Source organism: Petaurus breviceps, unplaced genomic scaffold, assembly GCF_028583685.1.
Source record: "Petaurus breviceps papuanus isolate PSGF00001 unplaced genomic scaffold, PetGlider_PUasm1.0 90919, whole genome shotgun sequence".
Taxonomy (NCBI): Eukaryota; Metazoa; Chordata; class Mammalia; order Diprotodontia; family Petauridae; genus Petaurus; species Petaurus breviceps.
In genome coordinates, this window is record NW_027187378.1 from 38,164,539 (window position 1) to 38,178,003 (window position 13,465).

At 38.2% G+C, this 13,465-nt stretch overlaps 1 protein-coding gene across 2 annotated transcripts in view; it reads left to right on the plus strand.

Moving 5' to 3' along the window:
• ZMAT4 (zinc finger matrin-type 4) overlaps positions 1–13,465 on the plus strand; it is a 725,479-nt gene that overhangs the window by 109,636 nt on the left and 602,378 nt on the right. For both annotated transcript variants that reach the window (XM_069075846.1, XM_069075847.1), the window contains exon 3: positions 1,391–1,496. In XM_069075846.1, coding sequence (XP_068931947.1) covers positions 1,391–1,496 — 106 coding nt within the window. The remainder of the gene's footprint in view (positions 1–1,390; positions 1,497–13,465) is intronic.

Sequence of the window (13,465 nt, forward strand, 5' to 3'; positions counted from 1 at the left end):
GAGAGAGAGAGAGAGAGAGAGAGAGAGAGAGAGAGAGAGAGAGAGAGGCTGTAATTCAGTGTTAACATATGACTACACTGTACATTCTTTGTATACTATGGTACATGATATTAAGGAAGAATGGCAGATCTAATTCAGCCTTCAACCTCTCTGTATAGCAACTGAATGCAGGGACTTAATTTTAGTTTGCTTAGAGGAAGTAGATTTCAGCTCAATTTATTTGTGTAAAAGAATTATCCAGACTTCTTGTTTCTTATGGGAACAGAACACACAGGTAGAGAATAAAAAAAATTCCCTATGACCTAATTTGGAACCATTACAAAGCAACTAGATGGCACAATCAATAAAGCACTGTGCTTGGAATTAGGAAGATCTGAGTTCAAATCTGGCCACAGACACTTACTAGTTTGGTGACTCTGGGCAAGACATTTGACCTCTGTTTGCCTCAGTTCCATCAACTGTTAAATGGGGATCATAGTAACACCTACCTCCCAGGATTGTTGTGAGGATCATATAATATTTGTAAAACACTGCACATAGTAGGTACTATATAAATTCTCATTTGCTTCTCCTTCTTCACCTCCCCCTTAAAGAATAGTAGTAAGTTTGAAGGAAACTGTGGTTGATTTCTCAACTAAAATATGATTTGTTTCACATTTCAACTCTGGTACTTATCACCTATGTTACCTGGGACAGTCGCTTAACCCTTCTGGGTCTCAGTTTCCTCTGCTATAAAATAACGATGTGAACTAGATGACCTTGGAGGTTCTTCCCATCTCTCAAACTATGAACTTATGATCCTGTTTTCCCAATGGTTTAGGGAAGTAGTTCTAACCTTTTCTTATATAATACCTTTTCCATGTAAAAAGGGAAAGTTCATAAACTCCTGCATGGTATATGATTAGTATTGGGTGTTTGAGAACATACATAATGATAAAATATATACTAGAAATTCATGACCTCTTCTAGATGAATTTATATTTTATAATTATGACAGTATCTACATACTTTTGGAAAAATAGCAATGCATACCGATAGAAGGCATGTTTATTTTTTCTTTGGAAGATATCTTGCTCATTTATGGATTCACAGTTCCACTATAAAAGTCTTCATGATCCCCTAAGGACCTATATAGGTCACAGGTTGGGAACTAAAAGTATGAGTTGTTACTCTTACCAGAATGTAAACTCTCTGAGGTCAGAGACTGTTTTGTTTTTGTTTTTGTATTGCCTACACCTAACACCTTTCTTGGTATAGAGTTGGTGCTAAATGAATACTTGTTGACTGATTGAATGATTAATAAACTAGGGTTATGAAATCTTACTTAAGAGTTACAGCAATATTAGAACAATAGATTCATTTCTGTTTTTCTCTGTTGGTCTCATTTTAGCCAGATGAAGTCCCCTGACTTGGACCCTGATTTGTTTACAGAAAGTTACTGCAAGGTGTGCAGTGCTCAGCTGATCTCTGAATCTCAGCGTGTGGCGCATTATGAGGTCAGTTATTGTTTTTTCATTCACAGCATAAAGATGGAAGAAAGAGTGGTATTTCCATTAGCTCTGGGGAAGTGCTGAAATCTTTAGAATGCTCCCACCTGGACGGTGGGGCCAGCTTCAAGGATGCATGATGGATGTACAGTTAGAAACCGAGAACAAAGGTTATCTGGAAGAACTAGGAAAGACCTCTTGTCCTAACAATATTCTCTTTTTTCCTCTTCATTCATGCATTAAACTTCTTTACTAGGAGAAAAAAATAAAACAACAACAATAACAATATCTTCATTTCTTAAATGAATGGGTTTTGGGGCGACTAGGTGGCACAGTGAATAGATCACGGGCCCTGGAGTCAGGAGGACCTAAATTTAAATCCAGCCTCAGACACTTAACACAAAAAACTAGCCGTGTGACCTTGGGCAAGTCAGTTAACCCCAATTGCCCTCCAAAAGGCAAAAAAACAAACACACACACACACATACACAAATAAAATGAATGGGTTGGACTAGGGAATCTTGAGGTTTCTCCTAGCTCTAAATCTTCTGTGATTCTTTTGTACCAGTCATGGCATAGTGTAGTGCGAAGAGTACTAGACTTAGAATCTGTGGAATTTGGGTTCAAATCCTGCTTAAGATGCTGTGTCACCGGGGTGGCTAGGGGGCGTAGTGAGTAAAGCTCCAGCCCCGGAGTCAGGAGGACCCGAGTTCGGTTCCAGCCTCAGACACTTAACACCCACACAAAAAAACTAGCTGTGTAACCTTGGGCAAGTTACTTAACCCCAATTGCCCTCCAAAAGGCAAAAAAAAAAAAGATGCTGTGTCACCATGATCAAGTCATTTTACCAGCCCAGCTCTTAAAGACCTCAAATTCTGATGGAGCAGAGAAAATATAAATAATGAGGAATGTGTAAGATTATATGCAGAGCAGCTGGAAGGCAGTCTCAGGAAAGTAGCAGCTGTGGGGACTGGAAAAGGCCTTGTGTAACAGGTAGCAAGACAGGGAAAACAGGAGGCAGAGAGGAGGAAGGACAGAGAGCATTCTAGGCTTAGGAGCTAGCCAGGAGTAAGGCACAGAGATGGGTGAGACAGAAAGGTATTTTTTGTGTGACATTTTTGAGTATTCCAATCTATCTGGGTCATAGATAAAGTGAGAGAGTTAGTATAAGAAGACATAAAATATAGGAAGGGCCAGGTTATGAAGGGTTTTAAGTGCCAGACAGAGGAGTATATATTTTGTCCTGGAGTCAGCAGAGCTCATTTAGAAATGGAGTGACATCATCAGGCCTGTACTTTAAAACAATTACCTTAGCAGATGAATGAAGGATGGATTGGAATGAGGAGATACTTGAGGCAAGGAGACCCAACCATGGGGTTATTACAAATGCTCAAGAGAGAGGGTCATGGACATGTAAGTGAAGATATGGGGAAACATGAAAGATGTGATGAAAGTAGAAATAAGATTTAGTAATGATTGGATATGTGCAGGGAGGATGAGGAATTTATGATAACAGAGTTTATGGACATGTTCAATTGGAAAGATGGAATCTTTGACAATAATAGGATAGGTTAAAAAAGGAGAGGGACTAGGGAGAAATAAAATGAATTTTGTTTTGGAGAGGTTGAATTTGAAATTCTTATAGGACATCCGGTTTGAGATGTCTAAGAGGAAGTTGTAGATGGATGACCATAATAGCTCAGCAGAGAAAGTAGGGCCAGATATATACATCTGGGAGTTGTCTGCATAGAGAGTAGCATTGGACTCATGGATACTGATGAGATGACCAAATGAGGTAGGGGAGAGGGAGACAGAGAGAGACAGAGACAGAGAGAGAGAAAGAGAGAGAGAGAGACAGAGAGATAGATAGAGAGAGAGACAGAGAGAGAGAGAGACAGAGAGACAGAGAGAGACAGAGAGAGAGAGAGAGAGAGAGAGAGAGACAGAGAGAGAGAGAGAGAGAGAGAGAGAGAGAGAGAGAGAGAGAGAGAGAGAGAGAGAGAGAGAGAGAGAGAAAGAGAGAGAGAGAGAGAGAGAGAGAGAGAGAGAGAGAGAGAGAGAGAGAGCGTCTTGGAGAAAATTCACTCTTTGTGAATGTGATATACATGAAGCACCAGAGAAGGCACTTAAGAAGGCATAGTCAGACAGATAGGAGGAGAACTAAGAATGAGTAATCAGCATTAAAAAAATTTTTTTTCTTCTCCTTCCTTCTCTTCTTCCTCTGGATACTTCCAATAGCTTCTGTTTACTACATGTGATTATGGGCAATCACTCAACTTCTAGAGGCAGTAGATAGACTATTGGGGCACTTGGTTGCCAAGTAACCAATAAAAAGCCTTCTGCCATCTTTTCCCCCTTCATGGATGTTCATCTTATAAGAAATTTATGGAATCATTTGAAGAGTAAATTTTTTTTCAGTAAGTAGTTAGGAAGACCTGAGCTCAAATCCAGTTTCAGAAACCTCCCAACTGTGTTAAAGTTACTTAACCTCTGCTTGTTTGAATTTTCTCAACTGTAAAATGGAGATAGTAATAAAGCACCTATCTTCCAGAGTTGCTATGATGATCAAATGAGATAATTTTTGTAAAGCACTTAGCACGTTGTCTGGAATATAGTAAGCCCTTAACAGATCTCTCCTTCCCTTATTTGGGACTCAACTTCTCCACATGGAGGTGGTTAGAATAAATGATCTTTTAGGTCCCTTCCTATTTTAAAATCCAATATAAAGTTCTATGATCCCATAGAAACTCAATTAGAAAGATGCGGGGGGGCAATTTGGTACAGTAGAAAAAATATTTGTGCCAGTCAAAGGACTTGAGTTCAAATCTTCTCTCTATACTTATTGACTGCATGATTTGGGGCAAGCCACTTAATCTCCTTGGACCTGTTTCCCCATTAGTCAGTTGAGTAAGTTGGACTGAACTTTCTTCAAGGTCTAGAGTCATGATCCTATAATTAAAGGACATCAGAGGTTTGGCTATGTACAAGGATGGTGGGAAAAAGTGTGAGGGTATTTCATGACGTGGGAAGGGTGGTAACAAAAAAAGAGATAGATGTCATAGGTAGTAGGTGGTAGAAAGGGAAAGAACAGGGAGAGAGAAGGGGCTCCTATGACAGAGATATGACTTGCTTTGAATTTTGATGAGGGTTGGTCCAGACTGAATCCCTTTTGTTTTCCAAAGAATTCCTATCAGTGGAAACATGAGATCCCAAGTGTAACAGCTCGGGAGTTATTTTTGATTGGCAAATGAGCCAGCAACTTTCCTGTTGTCTGTTAAGTCTGACAAATGCCTGATGTGACAATCTTTGCCATGGCTTACCAGAGCCAATATTTTTGATGGAGGCAAAAAAAAAATACTCTTCAAATGATGATTCCACAAATTTCTTGTAAGACAAACATTTGTGAGGGAGGGAAAAAAAGATGGCAGAAGACTTTTTTTTGTTGTTACTTGGCAACCAAGTGTTAGGGAAAGGAAACAAAAACAAAAAAAGCAGGCTCTAAAAGGAGAAGAGCAGCAGGGTTTAAATAAAGACGTGTGTTATTGTGGGGTGTATTGTGCTATCTCGCCTATGCCACATTTAAATGGTATCCTTGTGACCCCGCTCACTGTTTCTTTTGTTGTTGCCATGTGAACTTGCTTAGTCAGGTCTGTGATTTGATGATAACTATGGGAAAAAATGTTTGTAAAATCCAACTAGTTAGATGTGCAATTACAGAATTTCAGAATTTCAGATTTTGAAGGGTCTGAGAAGTTACCTAGTCAAACCATATATAAGCAGACATCCCCTCAGCAACATCCTTGGCATGTGATTCTCCAGAATATATTTAAGAACCTCCATGGAAGGGGAACACATTATATCCCAAGAAAGCCCATTCCAATTTTGGACAACTACAATTGTTAGGTAGCTTTTGCTTCTATTTTTTTCTGCAAGTACCACCCATTGTTAAGTCTGGTTAAGTCCTGGGGAGCCAGGCAGGTTGAGACCAATCTCTCTTTTACGTGACAGCCCTTCAGATACTTGAAGGCAGCTACCACATATCCCCTAAGCCTTCTCTTCTTCAGTCTAAGCATCCTATAGTTCCTTCAAATGATCTTCTTAATGCGTAGTTTCCAATCTCCTTATTATACTGATCACCTTAGACTTCAGTTATTGTAAACTGGAGAGTAGGGATAATTTTCTGTTGTTTGATTTGGTTTTGACTGGTTTTATTTTAAATCTCTAACACCTAGTGGGATGTGCTTATCCCTCGCCCTTCCTCACTCCATATACTCAACAGTTGCCAAATTTGATAATTGCTATTTCTGTGATACTTCTTGCATATGTCCTTCCACTTCTTTTATAAAGCCACAATCATTGTTCAGATCCTCATCACCTCTCACCCAGATTATTGTGATAGCTTTCCATCTGTCCCTCACATGGCTGCCAAAGCTATTTTCCTAAAGTGCAAATTGATCATATCCCCTCTATCAACAAACTTCAGTGGCTCCCCATTACCTTTATAATTAAATATAAACTCCCCTAATTGGTATGTAAAATTCTTCACAACCTGACCCTTTTTTGCCTAATTAGTCTTAGACTTTACTCCCCACCTCAAACTCTGTATTACAATCATCTGGGCCTATTTGTTGTTTTCCACACACACTCCTATCTGTTTTTGTATTGTCTGTCTCCCATACCTGAAATACATGCTCCTCATCTCCACTTCCTAGAATCCTTTTTTTTTTTCAGAAATCCACTGAAATGCCAACCTTCATGAAGCCTTCCTAACTTCCCCCCTCAACAGGCTCCCAGGGAGCCTTTTCCCCAGACTGCCTTGTATTCATTTTGTGTGTATTCCACATAGACTTGTATATATTTGTGTTGTCTCCCCCATTGGACATAAACTCCTTGAGGAGAAAAGATGTTGTTTTCCCCCTTTGCATCCTTAACCTCATACATAGAGAGCACTTAGTAAAGGCTTGTTGACTGATTGATATATTAGGTACTTAATAAATGTTTATTGGATTGGATTGTCCTCGATCTCCAGTTGACACAGTCTTTGCATTGCACCCTTACTGAGGACAGAATTGTGTGAAAAATGTATTAGTGTTTATTGAATATATCAGAGCACAGAAGAAATAGAAACGATGACAATAGTTGTATCATTAGAAGCATGTAAGCTTTACAATCAACACTGCTGCAAATCATCCAAACATTACATAATTTCCCATTAAACACGGATGAGAACAGCGGAATGATATTCCACAGAGGAGCTCTAGGCAGAGTTTAAATACCTCTGTCACTGAGACAGTGCAGCCTTCTGTCTCACCTCAAAACTCAACCAGACCAAACAAACCACTTTTTTCCCCCATGGAGCTGTGAACATAAACTGTGTCTACATGACATCCAAACAGTGACTCTAATCATTGAGGTTGAGGGGGAGGGAATCAGTCAAACTGGCTCTTTAGCTCCTGGCACTCTATGGCTTCAGAAACTGGTTTGCTACTTAACTTTTCAATTTTTCATTTTGGCATTATAGAGGCAGGGTGTCTTGGTATAGTGGGTATCATGATGGGCTTGGGGTGAGGAAGACCTCAGTTCAATCTTTCTTCTTTATTAGCTATGTGATTTGGGGCAAATCTTATAACCTTGATGGTCCCCAGGTAACTTCCTATGACTTTTTTTTTAACCAAGTTAAAAACAGGTTCTTGATCTTTACTGGTAGAGCCAGTTCCCACACTGGGAATTTTCCAAACTGCAAAATGAAAGATGCTTTGCACATTTGTTTGTTTTGTCATTATATAGACATAGGCATAGAATTAGAAAGCCTCTGTAGAAAGAATAAATCTTTTTCCTTTTTAAAAATACATTTTTATTCATCTTTTATTTTTATTTCACCTATAACTCCCAATGCATTACTCTCCATAACCCTTCCAAAGAGCCAACCCAGATAGCTAAGTATAAAAGTGGGGGAAAACAGTTCAACAACACAAACCAACCTATCAAAACATTTTAATATTAGATGCAATCAATATTTATTAAATGCCTACTATGTGCCAGGCACTGTGCTAAGCACTGTATGGAAACGAAAAGAGGAAAAACAGTCTTGCCCTCAAGGAGAATGAGGGAGATGTAGTATTCCATAGCTATTGTACCCCTTCTGCAAAGAAGTGGAGGAAAAATTCTTTCTCTTCTTTAAAGCCAAATTTGATCATTAAAATTTCCCAACATTCAGTTGTCTGGTTGTAATTCTTGCCATTCACATCATTGTATTCATTGTGAGTTGCTTTTCTAATTATGTTTATTTCACCTCAAGTTAGGTCGTATCAATCTTCTCATACTTCTCTATTAATATTTATTATTTCTTACAATACAATAATATTTCCTTACATTTACATACTATAATTTGTGGTCCTTAATTGATGGGTATCAACTTTTTTTTCCAGTTCTTTGCTGCCACCTGAAGTACTGTGATAAATATTTTGATGTAAGCTAGGTCCTGATTAATACAAATAATGAATCCCATGAAATGGTGACATATATTCAAAATTATAATTATATAATATATAATTAATTCCATCCCAATGGAAATGGACAATGTTAATTTGAATAATGTGTCCACTTGTTAGGATTTGTTACCTGTGCTGATTAGGACCTAATTGTATATGTGACCTTTTTTATCATCAACATTCTTGGGGTATATATCTAGTAGAGCAATCTATCTACAAAGATTTGCATATATCTTTTTCTTTGCATAATTCCAAATTGCTTTTTACAAAAAAAATGAAAACAACTTACTTTCTCAAATGTTCACTTGAACCAAAAATAATTATTGTGTACCTACTATGTGTTTAAGATTATATGCAACATCATGTAGAAAACAGAAATTATATGTGAAGGTAACACCTACACACCTGAAACAATTACACAGTGACACAATTTCATAAATTTAAATATAAAAATAAATGGCATAGGACATACATGCTATAGGATTCTTGACAAAGAAGAATTGGTGAGGACTGAAGTTGTCAAGAATGGTTTCTTAGTGGATATAAAGCTTTGTGGGAGTTTAAAAAATGGATAGAATTTGGAAAAAGCAAGAAACAGAGGACAGAGTATTCCAAGAAAGGTAATAAAACATGAATTATCAATAAACATTTATTAAGTGCCTACTAAATGTCAGGCACTATGCTAACTATTTAGGATACAAAGAGACAAAAGACAGTTCCTGCTGTCAAGGAGTTTGCGACCTAATGGAGGAACTTACAATCTAATGGTAACAAAGATACAAAAGTTAAAATAAGTAGGATGGGATTTTAATGATAAGAATGAGTTGGTTAGCATTTAAAGGATTTGTATTCTACTTATAGCCCTATGAATGACTATTTGGGAAAGTCACATCTTTCTGAGGGTCAACAGTTTGTTCATCTAAAAAATGAAAGGATTGAACTATATGACTTTTATATCCATCCAGCTCTAACATCATCTGGGTTCAAGTAAGTAATTTCCTAGAGTGTCCAAATACTATCTTTTTTTTTTTTTTTTAAAGCAATCGGGGTTAAGTAACTTGCTCAAGGTTACACGGCCAGTTATTTCTGGGTGTGGTGCTGAGTATCTGAGCCCGGATTTGATCCAGGTCATCCCGACACTGGAGCCGGTGCTCTTACTCGCTGAGCCACCTGGCCGCCCCATAAATACTATCTTATCTATCTTTCAAGACTCAGTCTAATTTTCCTATCAATTCCGCTTTCTGGTTATATCAACTTACAATGAAATCTTTGTCCTATGAATAATAAGTCATAGGCTTGTGGATTGGTGAAGTCAGAAGAGATTTTATATCATCTACTCTGACCTCCTCATTTATAGATGAGGAAATTGAGTCCCAGAGAGATCAATATGTCCAAGGTGATGATGCTAGTTAGAAAGCCTTAGTTCTAGTCCAGATCTAACAGTGATTCCTATCCCAGTACTCTTCTATCTATAGCATACTGCCCATACTACTCTTAAAAGTTATTATATGATCATAATTCAGTTTGTCAGTTAAAAAAATTGTTGAGCACTTACTATATCAGTAGGCTTGGAGTCAGGAAGATCTGAGTTCAAATGTGGCTTCAGAGACTTACCAGCTGCATGATCCTAGGCAAGTCACTTAACCTCTATTTGCCTTAATCCACTAGAGAAGGAAATGGCAAGCTATTCTAATATCTTTGCCAAGAAAACCCCATGGACAATATGGTCCATGAGGTCATGAAGTCTCAGACATGATGGAATGACTGAACAACAAAAGCAACAGCAATATCTGAGACACTGTGCTAAGTGCTGGATATACAAAGAAAGATACCCCCACCCCCCAAAAGGAAAACAACAACAAAAAATGGTGCCTGCCCTCAAGAAGACTACATTCTGTTGGGAGAGATAAGATGAAAATAAGCTAGGTATGTACAAAATATGTATTGAATAGATAATGGAAGGCACTAGCATCTGGTGAGGACTGGGAAATGTCTTTTGTAGAAGATGAGTTTTGAGCTGAGTCTTGAAGGGAGACAGAGAAATTAAGAGGTAGGGGTGAAGGAGTAGAGTATTCTGAGCAGAGATGATAGCTATTGTAAAGGCATGAAAATGAGAAATGGAATGATATTTTCTAGGGACTGCAATTAGTGTGCCTGGTGTGCCTGCTATTCAGTGTACCTGGACCATAAGAATACATGGAGAGGAGTAAGATAAGGTTGAAGAAAACAGGAAAAGTAGGAAGAAGGGGCTAGGTTAGGAAGAGCTTTAAATGTTAAACAGAGGTGTATATATTTGATTGTCAAGCAGGAGATAGATATAATAAGACCTGTTAATTTTGAAAATTTACCTTTGTACTGGAGTGGAGGATGAATTGGAGTGGGGAGAGACCTATGATAGAGAGACCAACTAGAAGCCAGTTACAGTAGTTCAAGAAAGGTGATAAGGACTTGAATTACCCTGCTTATGGCTGTGTAAGTGGAGAGAAGATTCACATTACTATAACATGTTAAGGATTGCCAATACTTTTTCAACAACGTTTCTAGGCAGTATAAATATTCATTTTTTATGGAAGATGAAACTGAGGTTCAGAGAGGTTAGATGATTTGCCCATGGTCACACACTTCATGTAGTCTCAAGCTTGGATTTGAACTCATATCACCTGATTCCAAGTTCACTTCCTTCTCTTCTCTCCTCTCCTCTCCTCTCCTCTCCTCTCCTCTCCTCTCCTCTCCTCTCCTCTTCTCTTCTCTTCTCTTCTCTTCTCTTCTCTTCTCTTCTCTTCTCTTCTCTTCTCTTCTCTTCTCTTCTCTCTCTTCCCTTCTCTCTCTTCCCTTCTCTTCCCTTCCCTTCTCTTCCCTTCTCTTCTCTTCTCTTCTCTTCTCTTCTCTTCTCTTCTCTTCTCTTCTCTTCTCTTCTCTTCTCTTCTCTTCTCTTCTCTTCTCTCTCTTCCCTTCTCTCTCTTCCCTTCTCTTCCCTTCTCTTCCCTTCTCTTCTCTTCTCTTCTCTTCTCTTCTCTTCTCTTCTCTTCTCTTCTCTTCTCTTCTCTTCTCTTCTCTTCTCTTCTCTTCTCTTCTCTTCTCTTTCTTTCCTTTCCCATCCCTTCTTTTCTTTCTATCCTCTCCCCTTCCCTCCCCTTCTTTTCCCTTTCCTTTGTCTTGTTGATGTTTTTAGTTTTTTTACACCACTCTTACTTCCTAATAACTACCATGCCTTCCCTATGAACTCTTCATAGGAACAAAGAAAGACAATTAAGCAAAACAAACCACCACAGCAATGACATCTGACAGCTTGTAGAGCATTGCACACTTGTGGTTGACAATCTCTCTATAGAGAGAAGGCAAATGTGTTTTTCACGGATCCTTGTTTAGTTATTGCATTTAATCTGAGTTTGAATGTCTTTTAGTGTTACTTCCATTTAAATTATTGTGGTCATTGGGTATATTGTTTTCTTGGTTCTGCTTTTTTTTGCTCTGTATCATTTCACAGAAGTCTTTCCACATTTCTTATGCTTTCTCATATTCATTGTCTTATGGCATAACAATATTTTCCTAGATTGCATTGAGTTTTCTGCCCTTGTATTTAACATAGTGTGTGTGTGTGCATATGCAAATATGTGTATATGTATACACATATATAATTATTTCCCTTCCCTCCACTAAACTCAGGAATATGATTTTATGTGTCTTTATATCTCCCCATAGTCTCTAGCAAAGTGATAGGCTCACAGTATGGTGCTGAATACATGGATTTTTGTTTTATTAATTTTTTGATATCGATCCTATATGGGAGGGTAGATGACACTGAAGGATAGTGTTATATTGTAATATACATTTGAGCTGAAGGATAACAGTTAGGAAAGTGCCTTAAAATTGGAGGTGACATTTTTGTAGTAATAGTTAAGAAAAGTTCTTGACAATGTTGGGAAACTGTCCAGATGTCTATGAAGAAGTTCTTATGGCAAAAGAACTTAAAGAGAATGAAATTTTGAAGTAACAACATTGCCCACGAGTCTGGCTTCATTGGCCACAGTTTGGGAATGGAAAAAAAAAAATGTATCAGCGTAACTCAGTACCCGAGACTGTGAAAACTATCATCATACCTCCATCCATTTAGTGATGGGCACATTGGCCCAGGGAGTCTTCTGAAAACCTAATTTTCTTGCTTCAGCTGTTTTGACTGGCCTAGAAAGGAATACTGACCTTCTGTAGCTTTTGCTTAATATAAAGGAACAATTGACAGGGGCTCTATTCTGCTTTTATTGGGCTGTAAGGAGAACCCAATCTCAGCTTTCAATAGGCAGACACAAAAATGTGAAAAATAGGTCCCCAAACCTTTGATGGCTGACATTTGGTTATTTTCTTGCTCTCATGAGTTATCTTGCCTTTGTCTGTATATCCCCCAAGAGATTGCCCCCTCCTCTCTTTTCAATCTTCCTTTTCCTCACTTTCTTTCCTTTCCTACCCCCAATTTCCTGAGAGAAAGTACAAGCTGAGAGATTCTTTATAAATGGATTAGAGTTGTGGATATTGTATTAGGTTGTATTTCTGTGTCCCTGCAAGCCACAGCTTAGTGTATGTAGTCAAACGTCTCTCCTTCAGGATCACTGTAGATTGATGGGTAGCCCAGGTTGATCAATATAATAAAATACATAGATCTTGATTTATGGTAGTTGTACAAGGAAAATAATACTTGGGCAGCCTGTGTGAATCAAGAGGGGGCTTTAAATATGCCAGTGTGCCTAATTTCTGCAGGTAGGGTCAAAAGGACACTGGTTGAGAACTAGGGTTCAAGTGACTCTGAGTGTCTAGACAACAAAGTAGTTTGCTTATAAGATCATAGATTTAGCCAGGGGTTCTTAGTCTGGGGTCTGTAAACCTCAAAAGGATACATGGATAGATTTTTAAGGGTCCATGAACTTGAATGGGAAAAAATTAAATATTCATTTTCATTAACTTCTGGGATGTAGTATTTTCTTCTATTATTAAAAAAATTATTAAATAGTTTTAGATTGCCAAAGGCAATGACTCAGAAAGGTTAAGGAACTGTGATCTAGAGTCTGTAGGGATCTTAAAAGTCCTCTAGTCTATCTCCCTCAATTTACAGATGAGGAAACTAAGGCCTTAGAAAGTAAACTGACTTGTTTGAGGCTACATATAGAATTGCATCAGAGGCAGGGTTTGAATCCAGTTCATCTGGTTCCAGGGACAATGCTCTTTTCATTGTATCAGGTTGGCTCTGTAGGAAAGAGGAAGGAAACAAACATTTTTAAAGCTCCTACTATGTGCCTGGCACTATGACAAAAATGCTTTGCAAATATTATCTCATTAAATCCTCACAACAACCCAGGGAAGTAGGTGCTATTATTATTTCCATTTTACAGATGGGTAACTAAAGCAAACAGAGGTTAAATGAATTCTTCAGGGTCACACAGCTAGTAAGTGCTGAGGTCAGATTTGAACTGTAGTCGTTCTGATTCCAGGCCCAGT